Genomic DNA, 26,584 nt, shown 5'->3' on the forward strand with positions numbered 1-26,584 from the left:
ATCATATGCCACTGAAGAAAGGTGGAGCTGATCCAAGCACATCCACAGCCGACATGCTAGCTCTTCACCAGGCAGACAGACGCTTTGCAGTGTGCAGACCTACAAACTGAAGGTCTCCTACTGTCACGCCCGCGGGAAGCACCGAGACAAATGCCAGTACTCCATGTTTGTACTGGCAACCGAGGCCGGTCAGGGGTAACACGAGGGGCTGATATTCGAGCAGCTTGTCGGCAAAAGGCCTGTCAAATGTAGCAGTTAAAGGGGCAGCCAACTTACAGCACAGGCACACATACACCCACACACATTTTTATACCGAGTGGCCTTACGTGCAAATGGACACACGTGCCGTGCCCGTACATTCATACATATGGAACCTCCTCGTTGTGAATTTTTAATTAGCGACCCAATCAAATTTGCCTAATGGAACATCTGGCATTCCGCCCGCGTTTCAATCTCAACCACACGAATAAGGAACATCTGGGCTCTTCATCAGGCCTTGTCAAAACCTGCGACGGATGGAGTCATAGTAGCCCCAGAGTCAACGGCACACTCCTCCGCGCGCGCACAATACAGTATGATCACTTTAACACACGTGACGTATTGTCAAATCACCGGGACTGTATTACGCATTCAGTCCGGCGGTGAATTAGATATATGGCGGTGACGTGCGAGGTGGTGGCTAGCGCACAGATGGCGGACGCCTGAGGCGTTTAAAGGCTGGACTCTGCTGGTGAACCGCAGCTATACATAGAGGCAGTCCTGATGCCAAGAGAAGATGCTAAGGAACGAAATGCACAATAATCAACAACAGTACACAATCATCCATAAATACATGCAGAGAACGTTTAAATAGGATCACACTGATATTCCCAACACGCACTCTCTGAGTCTTCATTTTGCAGAAATGCATTGAAATGCTTTCCTATATAATGACGACATATTCCACTTCTATGGCACTTTTTGTATAAGGTCCTTCAAGAGTGAAAAACAAACAAGCATGCATCATGACAGATTGGCAACCATTAGTGGCAAAGTCTTTGAATGCTGCATCCTCCAAATATGGAGATGGTTGGGTTGTGGAGAGAGCATGTCAGGGTTAGATGGATGTTTATGGTGAGGAAGTCGGCTGAGGATCTAGAGGGCAAGTCTGGGGAAGAGTCTGAGTCTTACAGCTGCTGGACTTCTCTCTCCTTTGGTTTGGCATCTACTTTGGTGATGCCTCAGCAGGTTTGGGTGCCAGAAAGCTCACACCAGGAAGGTCAGGGCAGTAGCTGTTTGTCCCCACCATGAGCAATCTGCCTCAACACCAGTTCATCTCCAGTTCCTCTCAGGCAACACCTCAAACACTGTTGTCAAAAGATCAAGAACTGGCTGCCGGGTGAAACAAAAAAGCTGGTTCTGTGTCCTGAGTTTTTTGTATTTTTTTTTTTTAACAAAACATTAGCCAGTTCCCTATTGCAAACCATGGCAAAACAAGTGTTAACGGTTCAATCTGTATTTGTTGCTCAAAACACCAGACGCAGAAGGGCAATGCAAAAGGCCAACTGATGTCATTGGTGGAGTGAACATGTTCTCACAAGTTAATCTGACGGGTTGGATATTTGGGGTGGAAATAGCACAAATTGAGTGAGTGATACTTCGATCTTCAACTCTCTCAAGCATGTTGGGAGTTGCTACACTAACAGCATCGTAGGTGCAATTGCATATCACTAAATAATTATCTGTTTAAACTAAATAAAAAGTGGATAAAATATAGCATAATTAAATATGTGCACATTTAGTGAAGCAATGTGCTCAATCTCCTATATATTCCACCATGGCAACTGTTCAGCTATTGCATAAAAAGTTGGGAAAAGGCTTATAAAACGAGAAATCTTCACTTTTAAAAAGTGTCAGATTCTACATGCCTTAAGAAACAATGTCCATTAATTATCATCCAGATCATAATTAACTTTTCCTTGTGCCGTGTGCTATTATCTTCTGAAAAACTGTCTGATTAAGATACAGCGTCTGAATATTACTAACACTTGTTTGTCACACAGCGTATCAGGACCAGTAGGAGGCTGTAGCTTTCACCTCCCCCCTGATTGACAGGCCTCTAACGAGCAGCTGTTCTAATGGGCCGGGCCGCCTCTCCTAATAGTGATAAATAGTGGAGACATTTGTGAATCAGGCCCAATCACTTTTCAATCAATTATTCACAACATTACTCCAATTTATGCATCATCAAGCTGCTGTACTTCCTGGCTGTTCTCAGGCAGTAGGAAGGGGGGAACCAGCTTTTTGAAACTGTGGTTAATGACAGTCGGAGCCACTCTCTCGAGCTGACGGATAAAACGGTGCAGTTCTTTATCGTCCGCCATTAGGTTTTTATGAAGGCTCGTGAAGAGGTAGCGGTGTGTCATTATAGATTTGTCACCTGCCCGCTCTGATCGCATGTGGTCTTTCCGTAGGGGATATCATGTGACAGGGCTGTTCCTTCTATCGCTGGCTATGTTGCCCTATTAGCTTGTGTCTTCGTCTCCCTTTTTGTGCTCATTCACTTGTTGTCCCAAAGCACTAACCCTGTTACAGCACTGTGTTCGGGGGACCCCAGCCTTCTTTCACTCTCTCTGTCCCCCCCGCACAGCTTTGTCCCCCTTGTCTTTACTCTGACAGGTGTGTAATTGAATGATTAATGATCACCAGAGCCCCACCTCTTCCACACACACACACACACACACACACTCAAAATTCCACACAACAACACAGCACACACAAACCACACACACAATTCCACTGCACACGCATCTACACTGCACATACCACATCCCCAAAGGTTAAAAACACATCAGATACCCAGGGCTTTTTTTATTATTTTTATTATTGTTCTTTTTGTGCTCCTTTATAGTCAGACCTTTTGGCTTAAGCATGCCTACATACTGTATATTAATAAATACACTGTGTGCTTATTTTATCATTGTATTTTCTCAAAACATTATTTTCAAAATAGAGACTTACTCTAATGTAGAATGTTATGAATAATTACTATTGTGTAGCCCTTATGGTAAAACAAATAATCTGTAAAACTTGTTCCATAAATCATGCTGTGATTCATTATATTTGTCACAATTCATCACAAATACCATGTTTTTATATGTTTATATTTAGGCCAGGTTACCATTATATATACAATGTTTTGGGGAAGAAAACCTGTTTGTCCCTAAAAATGTGTTTTATTATATTTCCTCCAGTTTGGGTTCTTTCTTTATTGGGTTAGGCTTAGTTGTCATAATGACATTGCGCTATACAATACATTCCCTTCCCAGCGCTCGGTGGCTGGACACTTCCTGCTCCTCACGTCTCTTTACAGATATTGGCACATTTATGCAATGCAATTTCCACTAGCTAATGGATTTTGTGTTTCTGTGAGGCTACCGGCTCCAGCTATCAAAAGCAATCATAAAGTGAAAACAGCATGAATGGCATCTACCTGCTGATGCCTGTTGTCTCCCGGATCTACTTTAGACTGTCAAAGAGTCAAGTAGGACTTTCACTGGTATCTAGAACGTTCTAACAACGTTTCAATAATAACACACCATTTTATTTTTTATGCTCAAGACACGCGTAGACCCCTTACAACAGGGAAGGTAACGAGCAAGGGGAATGTGTATAAATTAACAGATGAACAGTCGAAGCTCGATTTAAGCAAAGGAACAAACTGGTGTAACATATTATGAACTGACTGTGTGCATTACTTTGGCACGACAAGGGCTGCACCAAGAGAAAGGGAGGACAAGACCGGGAGAAAGAGAAAAGGCAAATTATGTGCGGGCAGGAATATAAATTATAATTGGTGGGACATCAAGTGAGCCCTAAAAGGTCAGAGAGCCAGGCCATTTCCTTTTGACCCTTACATGAACTCTTGACCCCTGACCCCTGCTGCAGGCTGCATCGATCACGTGATAAGGGTGAAGTGGGATAGGGGTTGAATGGATGGCCACGGTGGACCAGGGTTTAGACCAGGGTTGATATTTCATGAGTGATCACTTTGGCTCGGGTTTGAACCTCGCTGCACCGCGCTCTGCAGATGGGCGAAGGTAAGGCGTGAACGGGTGAGGAATGTGAAAAACCTAAATGGAGCGAAGAAGGGCAAAAGTACCGATCAACCAAGAGCTTCAATTGAGTGAAAGGGGGGTAAAGAGTACGCCATGCTGGTCAAACTGTAAGAATGGTGTTAGCAACAACAATTTTAAAGAAAATGAATTCACATTTAGTTAAGTGTGATTATACTGTGTGTACAAATACTGCATGAATACTGTATAAATGTCAGTTTAACAAGCAGTATTTGTATACGTGGTACATAGGAACTAGGTGAGTCCCCAATAATTGGAGGGCATACTCGTATAAGAATGAACACGTTTTATTATTATTATTGTTTTTTTTTGTTTTGTTTTTTACAAAAGAAAAGTTTTAATATTATAAGCATTATACTAATTGTAACATCATCATAATTATCATCAGTTATTATCGTCATTCTGAAACCCCATGTAGATGCAATGTGTTAATAGTCCTTTTCTGGGGGGGCTGTCATCCTCAAGCCCAATGGTGGACAACATGGACCACGAAATAGTTTGTCAGGATCAGATGTGTGTGACGGGTGTGCCATGTGTGTGTGAGACGTGATGTGTGTGTGTGTGTGTGTGTGATGTCAGTGTTTGGCCTGTAAAGCGGATACCACAGCAAACACTACTGTTGGTGTCCGACAGGATCTTAAGGAGGTTAGTGATCAACTCTTTCCAATGGATCTGGACAAAAACATGGTCGGTCCTTGGACCAACAGAAAGACAGACAGACTGAATTCATTCGTAGTGTGTATTACAGTCATGCAGTGACGGCCTGGAATAACAGCCTTCTGTGAGGTCTGCCTGGCACACATATAAATACAAAAGTAGATATAAAAATCATTTTAAATTAAATAAGGTGTGTGTGTGGTGTGCGTGTGTGTATTTCGTTGGTGTGGGAAGACTGGAGGCGGCCAGGGTCGCGGCGGAGAGGTCAGAGTGCATCACTGGTGTTCTGTCCAACCACAGCTCTTCAGGCCTGGGCTGGGTGAGGTCATAAGGCTGGTGGGGCTGGTTTGTGTGTGTGTGTGGGGGGGTGGTCCTTGAGGTTGACATGACACAGGTGAATCAGGAGCCGCATGCCTGACCTCAAGACTCGTCTTTCCGCTTGGTTGGTCAGGTGGGATAGAGGGAGGGTTCCGTGCGGAGGACTCCTCTGTGTCCCAGAGGGGGGCGCAATTCCACAGGTCAGATGCCCCCCCCCTGACAAGGTGGAGGGCGTAGGCGGGGAGGGGCTGAGGAGTCTGGTCCGCCCCGAAGCGGGGTCGGTTCACACCCAGGGGCTCAGTGGGGTCATGTGAGATGGAATGTTGCAAAGTATGTTACTGATGCTGTGGGCGGGACCTGTGGGGGCGGGGCCTGTGGGGGGCGGTGCCTGTGGGGGGCGGGCCAGTGTCCTGGCAGCATGTCCTGCAGACTCTGGGTCTTACAGGGGAAATAGAAACGCTTGGAACGAGTCCTTCTGTCGTACGCAGCGTGCCGGCAGTGTGAGTACATCCCCCCCTCTCCCCCCACAGGTGTCCTCCCTCCTCAGTTAGTGGGCGTGTATGTCCAGACCCTGACCTATGAGGGGTTCCGCGGGGTGTGGGTGGGGTGGCGGGTGCAGCAGCATTGCTGGGTGGGGGCCAGGGTAGGGGTGCAGGGGTGGCCCAGCGTGGGGGTAGCCCGTTTGGGACAGCAGGGCCCCGGGGTACTCTCCTGAAAGAGACGGCATCCCCTGAAGACCTGCAGGTAGGGAGAGGGAATGAAGGAGAGAGAGAGAGGAAGAGAGAGAAGGTAGAGAGAAATTAAGTGATAAGTGGAGGTACAGCAGCCAGGAAACATGATCATTTTCAGCAGGTCACACCTTAGCAAAACTTTGTAAACGGGAAGTGGTGACTAGTACAAGCAGCAGGAGCTGCCTTCACCTTTTCATCCTTTCTCTCCTCCCTTTCTTACCTGCTGCCCGTAGACCAAGGTGTGCTTGGCCTTCCAGTCCATAGCCCCCCAGCGCTGCTCCCTCTGGACTATAAGGACCGCCTTGACCTGGTCCAGCCAAACAGACAACCACATCATTCACCCAGCCTGGACCTCCATTTATAGCACACATATCCAGTCAGAATACACACACAGGGCCCGATCCAGACTTGAGAATGTTCACTATGGACCTTTGGGTCTACGTTTTATTGACTCAAGTCAATGTCAAGTGTCCTTTTCTCCAGTATTAACTGGTCCCTGTAGTGTGAATGCAACTTTAATAACAAACACAGCCAACGGCAACCGTATTACCTGAGCGATTTGATTGGTCAATCATGGGCTGCACTATTCTCCGTCTTGCATTGATAAACCTGGGGAGGAGACAAGCAGAGGGAAGCAGGATATAATAACATTTGAGTTGGGAGTGGCAAAGAACACCAGATAATGGTGAACAATACTCAGCAAAAATGTTTATATTTTTAGGCATTTTATATGCTTATGAGGTCAACAACAATGTTGGTTATCAAGAAAAGCACAATATCCAGAACTCATAGTCTAGCTCTTCTTGTAATGAGGAATCATCAGATCCAAACATCGTCTCACATCCTCAAAAATACTACCTAGCAAGCTCCTGAGAATCTGTAAAAATTCCCAGTTTTAAGAAGCCCACCTTCGAGGGTGGGAACAGAGAAGGAAGTTGGGCTTCTGTCAAGCAGGAGTCTTTGCAAAGCCAGGCAAAAGTTGTCACACTGGCTATTCTGCAATGTTGATTAGAACATTGTGGAGACCAGTCCAATGGCTTTATTGGACAAGAACAACCGTACCTACCTCCCACTAGTGTCGAGCAAACAGGGAAACAAAGAACCAAATAACTGCAACAAAACATATTGTATAGCGAATAGATTTTCCCTATCAGGGGGCGGAGCCAATAGTGTCTAGCGGAGTATGTCCCTTTAAGGGGTGGAGCATGTGACCTACATATGTCTTTTCACAAAAATTATGTTTTTAGTACCCTAACCCTGTATTGTTTTACCATCATGCTGTTTTCTCATAATGTGCACTGGTTTGGTCCTAGACGTCAAGAAAATGAGCTTGAGAAGTGGTGGAACTGCCCTCTGACCTTTGCACTTCTACAGCCACTTAACCCCTTCATGGTTCTATGTCAATCCGCATTAGCAACGGAGGAAGTATGGATCTCTGGGTTATAAGTGATTAATCAGTGCTGAGGGTACCAAGTGGAGGCCACACCCCATGACAGGCGACAGTAGTAAAACACAGAGCTGATCATTGGTTATTGATCGGAGGGGTACTGACCAGTTGTTGACCTGCAGTATTGTCAGTCCTGTGTCCTGTGACAGCTGCTTCTTCTGCTCTTCCGAGGGGTATGGGTGCTAGGAAGGGACATTCACAACTATGTCTTTAGGGGTTTTGGGGGGAAAAATATGTCAAGCTCTTGCTTTCGGTAAACCCCAACGATAATTACTTAAAATAATAAAATGTATAATTTCGCATCACACCCCACAAAAGGCTCCACAAGCATCAATGTACAATTAAAGACCCAAAGCATGTATGCAATACTTAAGGTAGACCTACATCCATTCGAAGAATACTGATGACTGACATTACATCTATATTCAAGTCAACTTCTATGAACCGAAGTGACCTCTAAAGTACGCCAGGATCTTTTCGCCGCCTGCCTCTCTCCCACTTCTCAACATTTCTCTCTACTTCGGTGGTACTACCATAATTGGAGAGAATATCTTTTTTTAGCTTCTGAATTTAACTGCTAATTATGATACCCCACTGTCAGTTACACTCTCTGTATAGAACTTGTCCGTTTTAAACATCTTACTTACTCATTTTTTATCTTGCTCTTTATCAAACCTCTTTTTATCACTTTGTGGATTATATCCCTTCCTCTGTTCTCTCTCTAGTCCTCTCCTCTATTCCTCCCTCTTCTGTTCTCCTCTCTCCCCCATCTCCCCTGTTCCCCTCTCTCTCCTCCCTCCTCCCCTCCCATTTTATGTCTCGTAATCCATCTGTTGTTCGTCTCTCGTTCCTCTGTCCTCTGTCTCATTTTATTTCATTTCACGTTTTAGTTATTTATCAGAATCTGTTATCCGAGCGACTTCCAGTTGTCTCGAGGTGTAGGTGAGACAGCGGTAGCAGCAGGTACCAGTCAAATCTTTGGACACATCCATACAAGTGAATTGTTAAGTGAGTCCAAACTTTTGACTGGTACTTTAAATTTCTCCTCATCAAAGTGGCTACAAGCCAAGTCCATGCCAGAAATAAAAAGGGGAGCGCAGACCGCATTCTCACCGATAAATGCTGGAAGAGCCACGCTCTCATGATGTTGGTGGCCACTTTGGGGAAAATGCCCCTCTTCTTGTTGTGTCTCCGTTCCCGGTCTGTCTCGTCCTCCTCTCCCGTACTGGGGGAGGCCGCGCCCCCATCCAAACCATCCCCTGCCAAATGACAATAGAGATATGGCGTTAGCACAGTACGCGCGTGTGTGTGTGTGTTCCGGGGCGACCGTGCATTTATCTTCGAGTGTTGTTTTTGACATGTTAACATTCACCTCAATGTTTGCGTGTGTATGTCGTCCATGCTGTGTGATGCCAGTGGTCAGGCACACGTTTGTCCCGGCGTTTGTGTGTGTGCGAGTTTGTTAGTGTGTGTGTTGGCGTGTGTGTTAGCCTGTGTGTTAGTGTCTGTGTTAGCGTGTGTGTTAGCCTGTGTGTTAGCGTGTGTGTTAGCGTGTGTGTTAGCGTGTGTGCGAGTTTGTTAGTGTCTGTGTTAGCGTGTGTGTTAGTGTCTGTGTTAGCGTGTGTGTTAGCGTGTGTGTTAGCCTGTGTGTTAGCGTGTGTGTTAGCGTGTGTGTTAGCGTGTGTGTTAGCGTGTGTGTTAGCGTGTGTGAGTTAGTGTTTTAGAGGTACCCGTATCGCTGCAGTTGTCCGTGCTGTGGGACGGGAGGCCACAGGACGTGCCGGGGGTCCCGAGAGGAGTTGAAGCACAATCATCAGGGTCGCGCAACCATGACTGATTCTACAGAGGGATGGAGAGCAAGAGATAGAGGGAGAGACGAAGAGACAGAGAGAGACAAAGAGACAGAGAGATAGAGGGAGAGACGAAGAGACAGAGAGATAGACAGAGAGAGAGAGATAGAGGGAGAGACGAAGAGACAGAGAGATAGACAGAGAGAGAGAAAGCATTAGAAACATTTTGCAATCAAAAAAAGTTCTGCACTGTATTTGCAGTGAACAAAACAACCTTTTGGTGAAAGTGTTTTAACCCGCCTCTTTTCCAAAGGCATGTTGAGAGAATAAATAGGGATATACTTCGTGTGCAACTAAGTTTTTCACAACTGCTAATTCACACTTCCTGAATGCATACTACATTGTCTCTAAACTATAAAAACACTTCTCAAAACTCACACAATATTGGCAAAACCACTTGACTTCTCACAGTAAACTAAACAATATACTCAAAACCATATTATCTGGCATATACATTATAAACTTTGCCCTAAAAAGTCACACAAAATCATCAGATACAACAGAACTATGGAATACCCATCGTACAATGGTGAGAGGAATTTAAAACACTATTTTAATAAGGTATTCATTTATCATTCTTCTTCCTCGACCCCTCACCCCAATGTTGTCATCCATTCTTCCAAAACACAGGTGTGCCTACCTGTGGTCTGTGTTATTAATACCAAGATCCTGATTGCTTGTTGACTAATTATGCTTGTAAGTGTTTACACCTCGACCACTGTGTTGAGAGTGTTAGTATTGCGATGATTGCAATTGTGAAAACATGTAAACTAACCAATTCTCACTGAGGTGTCACCTACCTGCTCTGACAGACTGGTGCAGGAACCAGTGAAATCCTCCATGTCAGACTTGGAGCCACCATCCCTGTCATCCAGAATGAGGTCTGTGGGCATTTTTCCCTTCAAGCAAGTGATGTAGCGATGGCAGAAGTTATCACAAAGGTCATGAACCTGGAAAACAGATGAGGAGGGGAAAGACGAGAGATGAGAAAGAGGCAGATGAGATCGTTTTAGAAAATAGCATAATGGAATGTGACGGCTGATCTTACCATCGGAACACATTGACCATTGGTACAGGTTACTGTTGAGCATATACGGTATCATGTTTGGTTTGCCTGCATTCAGCACTCACCAGACTAACAAAGTAAATCGATTTTAGTTAAGGACAGGTTGAAAGAGACAGTCAGAGAGAAAGACAGAGACGGAGAGAGGCGGTGAGAGAGGGAGTAAGAATGAGAAAGGGAGGGAGAAGGGAGTGTATGAGTGAAGAAACACACCTTTTCTAGCTCCAGCAGGTGGAAACGTAGTACCTGGATGGCCTGAATCATCTATGGAGAGAAAGAAATGGCTAGCAATGAGCATAAGCTAATTCCATTAAGGAAGGCTAGCTATGAACACAAGCTAATTCCATTAAGGATGGCTAGCTTTAAACACAATATTTTCAATAAAAGGTGGCTAGCAATGGACATAAGCTATTCCATATTGGATGGCTGGCTTTGAACACAAGCTATTCCCTAAAAGATGTCGAGCTGGGAAAACAATACATTCCATAAAAGGTGTCTTACTGAGAAAAAAAGCTTTTCTTTAAAGGATAGCTAGCTATTCCATACATCATGATATTAATGTCATTGTAAAACATGTCATTATTATTTCGAATCAATCTCTCGAACTTCTATAAAACTGATGTCAATGTGAAGACGTCAATAGTTTATTTTCTTCAGCTTCTTCCACTGACAGTTTCCCTGGCCCCACACTAGCCAGGAACTTTTCAACGCAAATGACCGCCTTCCTTGATAACATTCCCACAGTTTGAGCTATTCAAAATGTACCAGCTGGTTGTCCCGATTGGAAATATTTCAAGCTAGCTGCGGAGCGAGCTGTCATAGATGTTTATTTTCCTACCAGGTTATCCAGTTCAGGATTAGTAGAAAAAATTGGCTTCTCTGAGCGAATCTGAAACACACATTGAAAAAGGTGTATCTTCAACTTTTCCACAGTAATTAGGATGATTATGATTCAATGAAGACCACTATGACACATATAGTATATTATAATATACTGAATACATAATTTAACAGAAAGACATGTTTACCCCAAATCTCTTCTGCAAATATGCACTGAAGAACATCCACACCAACCACAGACCCACAAACTGCTCTCCAATTGTCTCAAGGCTGTCACTCACCTGCTTGGCAAAGGATGCAATGTCGTCGTTGAAGGAGTCCGAGGAGCACACGTCACTGTGATTGGTCATGCCTTGGAGGTGGGGTGGGGCCGAGAGGGCAGTAGCATCGCGCGGCGAGCAGGTTGCCAGTTCACACTTCTCAAACACCAGAGCCAGCAGTGGAAACAGAGGGTGACTGGATGGAGCAAATGCACACAGAGTCACCACGTTGTGTACGCACGCGGCGAGCGCACACACACACACGCGTGTGCGCGCGCACGCCCCAGCTCTAGCATGTAATGAAAGGTGTCACAGTGCACACATGCGCCCCCTCCTCACACACATCCAGAGGCATGTAGTCAGAAAACATACACATAAGCCTGTGCTGCTTGGGCAGCAGAGTGGGCTGCTTCCAAAGCAAGGGTTGGGGGTTCACTTCAAAAATGTTGTTTCCATGTGCTTGATGCCATTTTATGCATGCTCATGTTGTGGCAAATAGACGCGACAGCAAAGTAAGTTACGTCGACAGCAAACGTGTGTGTATCACTAGAAGTCAAGGTAAGTCCAGCGTTCCGCTGCTCACCCGTAAATCTGGTCCCGATGATGCTTCAGGGAGTCCGGTACAGCATGTCCGTAGTGAGGGGGTGGCAGTGACCTCATGGCCTCTCCATACCCCCCCACAGGCATGACCTCTGACCCTGAATAGTGCACCAGGTCTTCATACTGAGGAACGGGAGGAGAGCGATGGCATACTTAACACGTGTGTGAATTTCAACGAGCAGCATTTCTTTGTTTGTCTGCTACCTCTAAGAGTATATACAGCTCCAGGAAAAAATGAAGAGACCACTGCACCTTTTTTTTTCCTTTCCAACAAAGTTGACAAGGACAGTTTTGAGTGAGGAACAGAAGCGTTAAATTTGGAGTGGTCTCTTAATTTTAACCCTTCTGTTCCTCACACAAAACCTTCCTTTTCAACTTCTTTGGAAAGGAAAGAAAAAGATGCCGTGGTCTCTTCATTTTTTCCGGAGCTGTATAATAGGGTGAGTGCGGGCAAAGAGTGTGTATGTGTGTTTAGTAGTATTATTTTGATCCCCATTTGACCCAGTCAAGTCTGTTTCAAGTGCAAAACAGCATAGTACAGTAATGCAGGATAAAAAAATCTATGTGGTGTAACACAGAGAGAGAGGGGGGGGGGGGCAGAGAGAGAGAGAGAGAGAAAGATGAGACACCCTGTGAATATGAAAGCAGATAATTGTCTCTCCTCCTTCCTAAACGGGAACTAGAGGCTCCTCGCCGATCCGTTTTTCAGTGCGAAAATGTGACATCCACACTGGGACAATTCACATGAGATAAACAAACACAGAGATTCATTCATAAACATGAGCCTTTGCTCTCTACCCCTCACTCCGTCTGTCGTATATCTCTCTCGTCATTACAGAGCGGCCGTGTGTTCAACTGTAGCTAGTTTTCAGTCTCCAAGGCATTTCTTCTGTCACCCTGAGTGGTTTTCTACTGGATTAAAGTATGGCCAATCATAGTCCCATATGGCAGCACGATCACAGCGTGCACCTGCTCTGCGGTTTTGTCGGGCCACCTTTTGTTTTATGGATACTCGCTATTAACACAATAACCAATATCAGATTCCGCGCCGTTCTTTACGCACGAGCTCTCGGATTACTGGGCGAATGTAGCCGCAGTGAGTCAACGGATCAAAGCGCCGAAATCAAGATGAAGAATTCTTAAAATGCTCGTAAGAGGCCATGAGGCTGAGAGAAGGGCTTCAGATGTGAGAAACACTTGATGTCAATATAAAATATAATCGACCGCGAGCCTCATCATTACCAGTATAGTTCAAAGGGAGATATTGGGTTCGCTACAGTCTATAGGACCGGGTGATGTCATTAGGCATTAGGCCTATTGGTCAACATTTCATTTGAACAAATAGTGGACCAATGACTACATTGTTTTTTTAAAAATATATATTATAAACAGTAATTCTGACAATTCACCACTTGTCGATGGACAAGATTGTAGCTTACACATAGTTTTCTTCTTACAGTTTAATTTTAGGAAACAATGCAATAAAAATACTCGAAGTTGCCCTTAGGATACATTCCCAATAATGTTCAACCATTTTGCCATTTCACCCAAATAAAGTTTGCAAACAGTAGGCATATTTCCTATGCGATTCAACAGTTAAATTGTATGGCGGGAAAATGTGATTTTAACAGAAAGATATACATTGTATATCCTTCGATTATGTTCAAAATAAAAAGCAACTATTTTTGGGGACTAAAATGATCCTTTAGAAGTCTGCGTGCAGAGTCTACTTAATCTGTAGGCCAAAGCCTACGTCGTTGAACACTATCTAAATCCAAATCAGAAGTCATGATCCTTCTCATTATTCACGATGTACCCACAAAGGCCGAATGACAGGCTAATGCCACGAATTGTAGACACTATATAATATACCGTGGGGAGGAAAACCGTATTACAGGCCATATGCAATTAATAATAATTAACTTGCATTAAAGACTAGCCTTTTTGGTGCATATAACCGGAATAAATGCTAACTGACTGACAAACTTTACGACCTTCATAATAAAAGTCCTTCAGGCTTAGTGAATTTTAATAAAATTAGACCTAACAAGAACGCAAGAGCCGGGCAAAAAGTAATGCTTTTTAGGTTTTGGCTTTTAATGAAAATAGTATTATGAGGTTGATTAATTGTATTAATATACATCTAATATATCTAAGCTTCCAATACAGACTTTATTTTATGTTAAGTATATATATATATATTTAATATGATTATGTAATTGTTTATATACACCCTATACAATAAAATCTAATTCGATGGTTAGTTGAAACAAATGTTACAAGATACCCGCATTAGAAATCTGAGTTTTGCGAGAAAGTATATCTGTTGTACTCAGTAACAACAATCAAAATACTTCTTACTGCTAAAGAGTGTATTTGACCACATAGGCTATACATAATTACATACATAGGGCCAATGTTACTCGGGTCACTAATGATAATAACAGGTTTTACAATTAGACAACAACATTATTTTATGACGTACACATATGTATGGGTGACAGCAAAACGTCCTAAACATGTCTATGCACACATTAGCACATTGATTCGCATAGCTTTACTGCTTGCCCTGGTCCCCCTGTTCTACTTGTTTTGTTGATTATAAATCCTAACATTCTGAACACAACAAAAAGCAAATATGAATGTAAAGCAAGGAGAAGGTCAATTGTCAGCTGTTATGTATGTAAACATTCAACCAAACTAATCCTATCAATATGTTTTAGCTTAATGTCTGTGTCCTCGGGTTGCCTTGTACTTCGGCGGTATGGGTTCAAATCAGTCCCCCTAGCTGTTTCAGAAATGCTCTCTCCGTGCATCCTCACTGTCAAATAAAGCCGAACTCATATGTATTCATGTGGTATATAAAAGCCCTCCTAATCTCTGCATTCAACTGCATGCTGTCTTCTTAAAACAATGATTAACAAGTAGACAGGCCCAGAAGAGCAACAGTTTACTTGCAGATGGAGTTTGTCAAGCTTTTCTAAAAATGTTGTAGGCCTATTCTTTTTGCGATATTTAGCAGGTTATGGGTGAGGGTGTGTGCGTGTAGATGCGTGCGTGTAAATATGCCTTGCCCGCGTGAGATAATACAATGAATAGTCTACTACGGCAGTTTTGTACAGGAATGGAAAAGTGTTGCGACTGCAAAGGACTGATCTTGACATATCGGGACTCCGCCAGACACGGACTCACTGAAGCAAAAAAGTTGACCTACATAGCGACTTGGTTTGCTTTTTCCTGTCTCTAGTTATGCTCCACACATAATGCACTGACATATCATATATTTTCATTTTCACAAGGACCTTTTGGTCCCGCAATTTACTTCTAATTACTGCAAGAACCAGTCCTCGTAGGCTACATTACACTTTACACAGGCTAGTACACTGGATGAATGCATATGGCTGTCAAGAGAGAGTTTTTGCATCCAATGTAGAGCTTGTGTTTATAAAGCCCAGGCAAGACAATTAATAAAAGCCTATCATTTGACACTTGTTGATTTACAAGTGGTTCTATATTATAAGAAAAAATAACATCTAATTTATTCAGAATAATATATATGAAATGCATCGGCCTATATATATTAAACTTCGTTGTAACATCAAAACCACCCTAATGTTTTAGGTCAGATCTATTCTATTCAGGAATATTAAGCGTATGAACAATTATGTCGATATTGCTTCTGATAACTCCTTGCCATGTTGCTGCTTTTATTGTGGGTTACTGTCTGGGAGCTGTAGGCAAGGGAGGACTGGAAGAAACACGAGACAAGGGAGCGAGCGGCTCAACGTCGAAACGTAGTCTAAGGACAGCGCAGAGACCAATAGCTTCATAATAACCGAAGTAGATTAGAAAAAATCTTTTCTGGGGAGAAAGCTATGTACGCACTACCGTGAGGCTACAAATTGACTGTGCAGTAGAAAAGAATAAACAGCCGTCCTACCCTCTTATCCATGCGACACGGAAGCCAATCCTACTCCGGGAAGGATGAGACCAGACCGGCTGTCCAGCGCGGGCGTTCTGCGTCCTGTATCCAGATTTTCTGATGAAAATAAGGCTGTATTTTATAAGCTAAAATAGTTTAAATCATAACAGCGATGGCAGTAAACCCTTTAGTCCCCTAAATAATAATGAGGTTGGTTTGAAAATAAAGATTATCCAGTGTTTTGCCCGTAAATAGGCTACAGCAATAGCCGAGGCTACTAAAATGTGCATTAGGCTACATCTAATTCGGAAGTAAATCGAATCGTTAACTTTTATTGCAATCAAGCAGCTTTATGATCCAAACTTGGTGCACGACCAGATAAAAGCAGTGTGCATACAGTATGTCTGAAACAGAATAATATATATCCTATTACGATATGTTACACACAGTAATCACAGATTACATAAATACCACATAGTATTACGTGTTTATTTAGATTATGTATTTTAGAAAAATATGATTGCATAAAAAATCTCACCGAAACCTAGATTTGACGTAGTCACTTTCAGGCCGTGCTCGCTGTATCCTGCGTGCTCGCTGTATCCTGCATGGGCTGCGGTTGAGAGAGCGCTCTGGTAGTCCGCACGTTGTCTTTGGGTCCGGTTAACTGGAGAGATGCTTAGTGGGAAGAAATAGCGTCCTTTTTGGTCGCTCTCGCTGTCCATGGACTGGGGCGACAGGCTGGAAAATGTCACAGCGGCATGAGTGATGAAGATTTAAACCTTGAGAGAGGCAGAGACGATGTGGAGAGTGATGGTGGTTGGGAGTTGTTTTCGGGGGTCAAAACACGACGGGGTCTTTCACCCCCCACCTCCTTATCACACACACTCGCGCATTACAAACGTGGGACCCCCTTGTTTTATCTCAATGGCACGCTCTGGACTACTCTCACTAGTCTATGGCATTCACTGGCACAGTTCATTCGCTACCTTTCACTGTTGCTGAGCCGTGACCAGATAATGTCGGATAAACTATTATAGACTTGAGGTCGAACACAGCCTTTTGTCATATGTGTGGTATAGCTGCGGTCATTAGGCTATTTTCCACAATCGGTGAGATAGTGAGAGCATTTTTTTAATGGACACCACAGTTATTTGTACTGGAAATAATGCGTTAGTTTCCAGCACTTGCCTCGCGCATCTGCCATTTTTTTAAAATAATTTTTTGCCTGTATTTTGACAAGCAAGTCATGGTGAAACTAAGGTTTGATTTGCATGAACTCATAGGATACTCATCTATACAACCCAAGCTCTCCGTTAAATCATTGTTGTGATTTAAAGGAAATACTGACATAAGCTAATATCACATATATAATGCGGATCATAGGCTATATTCTGATACCTGTCATGCAGGTTATTGGCAGTAGGCTACTATACAGAATACAGATACAGCTTTTATACAACCTATGAGTTAAATATTCCAACCAATGTAGAACAAGCTACTAACCACAGTACGTTTTGTTCCTTTAAGTCAGTAAAATGTTTACGCTAGAATATGTCGCATCAAGTAAGACGCAGTAGCTCCTATACGTACAAGCCGTTGGAGTTTTATGCATGATACGTTATTTTTACTTGGCAAATCGGGTCATAAATAATTTTCAATAGGCAATGGCAAATTACATTGATTGACAATATATGTATTAGCTGATAATGGTTTTAATAGAGTTTTACTGTTACTATAATAGTGTTTTATTGTTTTTGTTGACGTCTGTTGTAATCGACCTGTCTTCACCACAAGACTCACCAAATGTCCCCTATTTACTCTGAACAGCAGGGACATGTTTTTTTTCTAAAGATGTGTAAATAACAATACGTTTTTTTAATTATTATTCTAACCAGAGGGAAATATTTCACAGCTTCACGGACCTTGTCTTGTGTTGTAAATTACACTTAAGTAACATAATAATTATTCAGAACGGTCCCCTTTCCTCTCCCCCGCAGAGAGGAACCAACAGGCGGCCGAACTTCAATGGGAAGCACGGTGGCGGGAACACTGGGCCAGGGCACCGCATCGCCGCGGGCGCGCGGAGTGACTGAGGAGCAGCCAGCCAGCACCGTGACATCAACCAACCAGCGGCCTTTCGGCACCACGGGAGGGTAATTCCCAATAGCAATGATCATAGACTTCAGTCCCCCTCTAACCTAGAATATTTAGCGTCAATGAAGACATTGTGAATTGACTGGGAAAAGACCCCGACTACATGACTTAATAGGTTATTTCCACTTGAAAAACTGTAAGTAAGGGGTAGGCCAACACTTCCATTTCTAGTCTTGTTTGATAGTTCCGCCAAATGTTTGTGGTCATGGGGTGCAAACATTTTAATCATTAATTAAAGAGTATTCTACATATAATCATTTTATCCATATGGTGTGTTTCCATTTTGAGTGTATGTGAAGAAATTACTTTTGCATAGATGCCTCCTGCAGCACAGGCCTGGCTGCAGGATTAAACGACTAAGGAGGATTTTTCATAAATGAGGGGCCATATCTAATTCATAACCATTTGCAGTGTTTATGGGGAAACAAAACTGAGGGTGCACAGATTCTAGCTGGAGGGGCAATGCCCCGGTTGGCCCCCCTGTGACACTGGGCCTGCTGCAGCATCTTGGTACGTCAACCTGTGACCCTCCATTCAACATCCAAGCCTTGACTATAGAAGATCCAATCTTCTTGTTCAACATCTTGATTGGGATGCTGGTTTTGTCGGCTACTAGACGTTTTTACACAACAAAATATTCTAGCTTATGGAGTCTTGTATGATATGTCTGGAAAAATGTAGCATATGTAAAACAGCTGTTTACAAACAATATAGTAAAACACAATTTGTGACTGGATGGGTAAAACCGTTCCACTCAGTTCATTAGGCATTTTCTTAAAGTAGCCTATCATTAGGGATTTACAGTGCCAATTTTGTTTATTACCTTCTCCAGATCTATTCACAGTTCTTTGGACTTGATGGCTTGGTTTTTGCTCTGAAATGCACTAAAAAGCATAGGACCTTATATAAACAGTTCTGTGCTTTTCTGAATCATGTCTAAACAATTCCATTTTCTGCAGGTGAACTTCAAGTTTTAGGGCTGATCAAAGGACAAAGGAGTTCAATTTGGAGTGTCATGGCAAAGGGTTTGTCGTTATCTCTTTGTCCTTATGGGGTGTTCTGTGTATGTTAATGGCAACCTTTTTAATTTTGTTTAATTATAAGTTTACTGCATAACACAGCAAAATGTGGAAAGAGTGAGGGGTTCTGAATACTTTCCGAAGGCACCAAATATGAATGTAGCAACTCAGAATGCCCCATTAAGCCTAACCTAGCTTTTCCCAGACAACAGGTCTGCATTTTTGACAAGGTTGCTGTTGCACTGAAGATGCCAAACTCTACTGTATATTTAGATCATTTTTTTTATTTTATCGCTTTGTTGTTGCTGGAATTTACTTGAACAACATAAAAAAAAAAGGCATGGTTAAGGGAGATTTTCATTAAACAATGTCAGACTTGATTTGCCCCAATGGAAAGTGTATCCCAGTAAACATTCTCACTAATTACAAAAGAAAATAAGATTTCACACTCCCTGTTGCTTTCAGGTTTATTTCCCTGCCGTAGCGAATTGGACGAAATAATGACATTGCATCTGTCCGGTATTCTTAGTGGGTGAGAGGAGGTCGTTGGGAGTAGTTCTGTGCTGCTTGTGTGACGAGGCCGCTGTCGTTGTCCGTCAGGGCTGCATCGGCTGCTGCTTGTACATTCGTCACAGTGTTTGCTAGCGCGTGTTTGCAGGTCAATGTTAAGGTGTTCAGGATTCAAAGTCAGGCCTTTTCATAGGCATGGCCCAAGGCTAAAGAGCAGAGAAAGGCTGAGCAGAAAACAATGAGATAAGATGATAAAAATTAGTGTGTGTGTGTGTGTGTGTGTGTGTGCATGCATGTTTGTTTGCATTTCCATGTGCATCTGATGTGTCTGAACTAAGTAATTTGAGAATTATTTCATAATGAGATATCCAAATGTTCTGCCCGACAGGTTAAAATTAGCCCATACATTACATTAACCCAAATCAGGACTGGTTTGTCAGCGAGTCCATTGTTCTTTTGTTGCAAAACAATTTGTTAAAGTTTACTGCAATGTACACTAATGAATACACTTTTGCAGTATTCCAACCAATGCAGGAAATGTAAAATCTGTCGTGTATTTGAGATGAAGGCTTCTGAGGTTTGTAATATCCACATGTAATATCCACATAGAGGAGATTTTCACATTTGAGAAATGTCAGCCATAATACACATCAATCACATTTCTTGTTGCTGCAGGATTTTGGTCCTGCTGTCGCATATGTCTTACAGCTTGTATTTCCAGTTAGATCTAGAAATATTTGGACACTGACACAACTTTCATAATTTTGGCTCTGTACACCACCACAATGGATTTGAAATGAAACAACCAAGATGCAATTGAAGTCCAGACTTTCAGCTTGATGTCAAGGGGTTGAACAAAAATATCGTAAGAAACGTTTAGGTATTGTAATCATTTTCATACAGAAGTCCCTTTATTTCAGGGGCTCAAATGTAATTGGACAAATTTACATTATCATAAAACTAATGTTCATTTTTAATACATTGTCGAGAATCCTTTGCAGGTGATTGACTCAGTGATTGACCCGGCCATTGCAGAAAAACTCCAGGATTGCTTTCGCAGTATGTTTTAGGTTATTATCCATCTTTAAAGTTCAACTTCACTGAATTTGTTTGAATATAAGCAGACATTATATCCCTAAACACTTCAGAATTCATCTGACTGCTTCTGTCTTCGGTCACATCATCAATAAACACTAGTGACCCAGTGCCATTGGAAGCCATGCATGCCCATGCCATCACACTGCCTCCACTGTGTTTTACAGATTATGTGGTTTGCTTCGGATCATCAGCCGTTCCAAGCATTCACCATACTTTTGGCATCTCTTCATTCTGGTACAGCTTGATCTTAGTTTCACATGTTCAAAAAATGCTGTTCCAGAACAGGTCTGGCTTTTTTAGATGTTTTTTGGCAATGTCTAATCTGGCCTTTCTATTCATGAGGCTTTTGAATGGTTTTTGAATGGTTTGTTCTTCACTGGATATTGTGAAGGGGTTTTTCTTTACATGGAAAGGATCATCCACCACTGTTGTCTTCCGTGGACGTCCAGGCCTTTTTGTGTTGCGGAGCTCATCAGTGCATTCTTCTTTTTCTCAGAATGTACTAAACTGTTGATTTGGCCACTACTAATGTTCCTGCTATCTCTCTGATGGAGTTTTTTTTACAGCCTAAGGATGGCCTGTTTCACTTGCATTGAGAGCTCCTTTGGCCGCATGTTGTGGGTTCACAGCAACAGAAATAATGAAGGAATAGCCCACACCTGTCCATGAAACAGCTTCTGAGTCAATTGTCCAATTACTTTTGTTCCCTTAAAAAAGAGGGGGCTACATATTAAAGAGCTATAATTCCTAAACCCTTCCTCCAATTTGGATGTGAATCACCTCAAATTAAAGCTGAGAGACTGCACTTTAAGCCCATGTTCATTATTTAACTGTAACTTGAATATATTTAGGTTACAAAATAATATATTTTGGTAAAAAAATTAATATATTTTGTACAAAATAACAAAACGTGTGCCAGTGTCCAATTATTTCCGTACCTAATTGTTTCTGCGTGTTTATCGTTGCTCCTTGAATTCACTAGATGTCACTGGAAAACTTTTGGTACCTTAGGAAATATCACCTGGAAGATGTCGCATAATGCTGTGCTTTGTATATATATATATATATTTATATATAGGATGAAAACAGCAAGAGGTGTCCAACAGCCTCATTGCCACCGGAGTGATCATGAAAGTAACAAAGACAGTGTCTCATGTTGAGTGTGCTAACAGTGAGACGTTTGAGCCCGTGACAACGTCTAGAAGAGGAGGGAGCCCCCATAAGATAAACACTACCGGTTGCCCTTGGTTTGGTAACCTTGGCCACCCAAGCTAGTTGACACCACTGACTCCCCCATAAAGGAATATGGCTGCCGTGACCCAGGGGTAACCACGGTCCAGAGGGAACATCAGAGTGGGGTGACCCGCCAGTCAAAGTGCGGCACTCACCAAAGAGTAAGGAGGGGGGGGGGGGGAAAGGGGGGAGAGGGGAAGATAGAGGGGTAGAAGCACGGAGAAGAGGGGCAGAGTGGTTTTTTACGAGCGTGTGCCTCTCCAGTTTCGTCTAGCTGTATGGACATAAATTCTCTCTCTCTCCTCTCTAATCCTAACAGTCCATTTTCATCACCCTGTTCTTTCAGTACAGTACTGCCTGTGAACTTCCTCTTGACCGGCCTGTTTCGGGCCTGTGTTTATTTGGTTCCCTCCCCACCTGCTATGACACTGTTCTTCACCCCTGCCCCATTTTAAGGGCTTTCCTGGCTTGTGAAACATTTCTTCACATTGCCAAATATAATATATCAAAAGTTAAAGGAAAAACCAATTAAACAAATCTGTCATTATGTGTACGCATTACATACACAATTCTAAAATTCTAAATTCTTGAATATTAAATAAACTATGTACAGCGATGTTAGAATGCAAATAGTTATGAGACAGAATGACAAGAGAAAATAAGTAACAAATTATAAATAATAACAAATATATAGGTTATGTTCACAATGTTGTAACCCTTCATCTCCCGTCTGTCTTCATTCACAACAGCCTTTTTCTCTGTATTCACTGCCGTTAGCCCCAAATCTCTGTCTCTCTCTCTCTCTCTCTCTCTTTCTCTCTCCCCCTCTTTCTCTTTATACACCACACTTAACCCCTCTCTCTTCATTTACAATATTTAGCCTCTCTCTCTTTATTTACCGCATTCAGCCTGTCTCTCAAATTACTCACCCAAGATATACTCTCTCCCTTTTTGTCCCCCTCTCTCTGTATTTACAACAGTTAGCCTCTCTCTATGTCTATCTACCACAGTTTTGGTATGGGCATGCTTCGTCGTTGTGAGGGCATGCTTCCCAATCGCAAAACACTGCGTGAATGGATCTCGATATCATTTTGTGTTTGTGTGCACAACATATTTCCTTGAAGCAATTCAGAGTCCAGTAATCCAAGTCTGTGCCCTTTTATATTTGATCGGCCAACTTTGGTCCAGACATGATGTTCTTCCTCTGTGTAAAAAAAAAGTCATTGTGTATTATTTCATGAAGTATGAACTCAAACACATTGGTTTCTCACACGTTCTAAACAAATTCAGCAATGAAAATGCAGTAGCATGCCCAGGCTGTTAGCCTCACTCTCTTTTTATTTGGCACAGTTAGCTTCTCTCCCCTCACTCAGCACAGTTGACCACCATCTCTCTGTCTTTTTCCACTACTGTTAGCCCCTATCTCTATTTACTACGGTTAACCATCATCACTCTGTATTTAAAAGATACCCCCCTCTCTTTATTTACTACAGTTAAACATCATCACTCTTTATTTACTACAGTTACTCCCCTCTCTCTATTTACTACAGTTAACCATCATCACTCTTCATTTACTACAGTGACCTCCCCTTAATTCACCAAAGTTAGCCCCTCTCTCTTTTTATTTATTACAGTTAGCCTCTCTCTCTTCATTCCTTACGGTTAGCCTCTTTCTGTTTATTTATTACAGTTAGTCTCTCTCTCTTCATTCCTTACAGTTAGCCTCTCTCTGTTTATTTATTATAGTTAGTCTCTCTCTCTTTATTCACCACAGGTATGCCCCCTCTCACTTTATTCATCACAGTTAGCCTCTCTGTTTATTTATCACAGTTAGACTCTCTCTTTATTCACCACAGTTAGCCTCTCTCTCATTATTTATTACAGGTAGCCTCTATCTTTATTCACTACAGTTAGTCTCTCTCTCTTTGTTCACCACAGTTAGTCTCTCTCTCTTTGTTCACCACAGTTAGTCTCTCTCTCTTTGTTCACCACAGTTAGTCTCTCTCTCTTTGTTCACCACAGTTAGTCTCTCTCTCTTTGTTCACCACAGTTAGTCTCTCTCTCTTTGTTCACCACAGTTAGCCCCTCTCTCTTTGTTCACCACAGTTAGCCCCTCTCTCTTTGTTCACCACAGTTAGTCTCTCTCTCTTTGTTCACCACAGTTAGTCTCTCTCTCTTTGTTCACCACAGTTAGCCTATCTCTCTCTTTGTTCACCACAGTTAGTCTCTCTCTCTTTGTTCACCACAGTTAGCCCCTCTCTCTTTGTTCACCACAGTTAGTCTCTCTCTCTTTGTTCACCACAGTTAGCCCCTCTCTCTTTGTTCACCACAGTTAGTCTCTCTCTCTTTGTTCACCACAGTTAGCCCCTCTCTCTTTGTTCACCACAGTTAGCCCCTCTCTCTTTGTTCACCACAGTTAGCCTCTCTCTCTTTATTCGCCACAGTTAGCCTATCTCTCTTTATTTATTACAGTTAGCCTATCTCTCTTTGTTCACCACAGTTAGCCTCTCTCTATTTATTACAGTTAGCTCGTTCTCTCTTTTTATTCACCACTGTTAGTGTCTTCCTCTCATTCACTGAAACATCCACTCCTCTCCATCCCTCAGTCCTTCCATCCCTCCGTCCATCCTCAAAGTTCTCAAGGCCTTTCTCCCTTTTATTATTTTCTATTACTGTTTCTCCCACCCTCCCCCACTGTCCCTCCCTCCCTCCCTACCCCGCTCTCCTCGTAGATGGAGATTAAGTCTGGGAGGGAGCCCCATCCGTTTCCCTGACTGTTTGTTATTAAGCAGATGGATGGTGGCTTGCAGTGCCAGCTCCACGCAGCCACAATTACACCAGGTCCAGTGATAGATGGAGGGAGAGAGAGAAGGAGCGAGGGAGGAGATGGAGAGGGAGAGATAGAGAGAGGGGCATCTATCACAGCCTTTAATCTACCTGTCACTGCTTGTGGAACACTGGGGGGGGGGGGGTTGGGGGCCAGGGGGGCTGTAAGAAATGAAAAAACAGTCTCATACAGCACCTTGCCCATTGGTTAAGGTTTAATGTCCTTCTTTTATTCTGTCCTTCCCTCCAAAACAATTACAGAATAAGACTCCCGCAGAACTACAGTAATTAAATGTTCTCATCAAGTAATCGATTGTCTTGAGGTTATTGAATTTCGCATTGGGTTTCTATTAAACAAGCTGGATGTGTTTTTGCCAGTGGGTTAATGGGTTGCATCAGACACTGTAGTGGTTGTTTGTGTTTGCCTTGTGGTGGGTACGTATGAATTCAATGATATCACAACTTCCTTTGTTTACAGGTCAGGAGACGAAGTCTCCACGATGTGATCTGATTGGTCTTTTGCGTTGAGATTATTCAGTTCAAGGACACCCATGTTCTGTCACTATCCATAGCCTGCCCATGCACACAGACCTGTTGGCTGAGCAGTACATCTTTCTTTTAGGTTCAGTTGAAATGCACCCTCTATTTTTGACCCAACCCTTCCCACTGAAGAGGTGCGCTGGACTGCCCCATTTGGTGTCCCGGGGAGCCAGTGGGATTAACTGCTTTACCCAAAAAAAAGATTGCCAGGTTTTTCACTTCACTAACAAACATCCAGTCAGAAGCTCCAGTTTCCAGGCTACCCCGCTGCCCCATCAAAGATGCGACCACATTAACAGAAGTTTACAGTTCCCCGGCAGCATGATCTGTAATTTGACTCATTTCCCCTCCGCAGTGTTACAGAAATATTATGAAAGCTAATCCACGGGTCTCCTCTTTCTCCTCCACATTCTCGTCTGTCCAGGAGAGTGAGAGATGGGATGGAGAGATTAATCCTCTTCCGTTGGCCATGGAAATGATAGATGGACAGATGTGGGGGAAGGGAGGGAGGGGAAAAAGAAAGAGAGAGGGCAAAGGAGGGAAGTCCATAAATCTGAAGTGGGACCCGGTCTGCATCACAAATTAATATAATGTTCCAGAGCCCCTGATAATCCAGGTTGAAAACGTAAGCAATTGCAAAGAGACGCAGTCCAATCTTTGCAATAATATCCGAACTGATCTTTGGCTATGGGCGTTTATAATGAGGAACAATTGATTTGTTATTTTTCAAACATCGGGTTTGTCAGTGCACACCACCGAAATGGTCAGAATCAGCCACCAAATCAAAGGGTTTAGGCAGGGATTATAGACCTTAGTCTTGGTTACATTGATGTGAGTGGAACACCCAGGTATCAATGACCTCTCTCTCCTCCCTAAATGGGCTGTTGTTAGCCTATCTTTACTGATTTGAGAGGAAATGGCTGTTGTATGAAACACAGGGGGGACCTCATCTTCACCCAATCATCCCTTGACCAATCCCATTTGAGAATTAAGCAGGGTCATTTCAGTCAATGTTATGAGGACGCATGGACTTGTCTTTTGTATTTAAATAATGTACGACAACTAAGAAGAAGAAGAAAGGCGTGTGCAGTAATAAAGGTGACATGTACACAATATGCAGTCCACTGTATATGACTGTATTCAGAAATATAAAGTGGAAAAATATAAAGTGTCTTGGATACACGATTAAATAAATAGTGTACAGATCTTTGGACCAGGTTCTTTGGGAAATTATTTAAAATTTCTACATACTTGTAATCCTGCTTTTAATGGTGACCTACAGTGTGTTTTTATTTTGCCAAAATGTGTTGCCAATTTCTTTTGGTAGAAATTCCCCGTTTTTTTTCACAGCCCTATTCTCAAGGAACCTCGACTTTGAGCTCATACATTTTCTTTGGG

General features: G+C 42.8%; 1 protein-coding gene across 1 annotated transcript; it reads right to left on the reverse strand.

Annotated features, from left to right (window-relative positions):
* Positions 1-2,779: 2,779 nt before the first annotated feature.
* meis3 (myeloid ecotropic viral integration site 3) lies at positions 2,780-16,755 on the reverse strand. The gene is made up of 13 exons (XM_010898639.4): positions 16,342-16,755; positions 15,822-15,920; positions 11,865-12,004; positions 11,303-11,477; positions 11,020-11,070; positions 10,395-10,445; positions 9,919-10,068; positions 8,999-9,107; positions 8,382-8,527; positions 7,374-7,450; positions 6,372-6,430; positions 6,042-6,128; positions 2,780-5,828 (listed from the first exon to the last, which is right to left on the reverse strand). Exons 2-13 carry the CDS (start codon positions 15,831-15,833, stop codon positions 5,638-5,640), a joined length of 1,248 nt encoding a protein of 415 aa, XP_010896941.1. The 5' UTR covers positions 15,834-15,920; positions 16,342-16,755; the 3' UTR covers positions 2,780-5,637.
* Between the last annotated feature and the right edge of the window lie 9,829 nt (positions 16,756-26,584).

Source organism: Esox lucius, chromosome 1 (genome assembly GCF_011004845.1).
Source record: "Esox lucius isolate fEsoLuc1 chromosome 1, fEsoLuc1.pri, whole genome shotgun sequence".
NCBI classification, from domain to species: domain Eukaryota; kingdom Metazoa; phylum Chordata; class Actinopteri; order Esociformes; family Esocidae; genus Esox; species Esox lucius.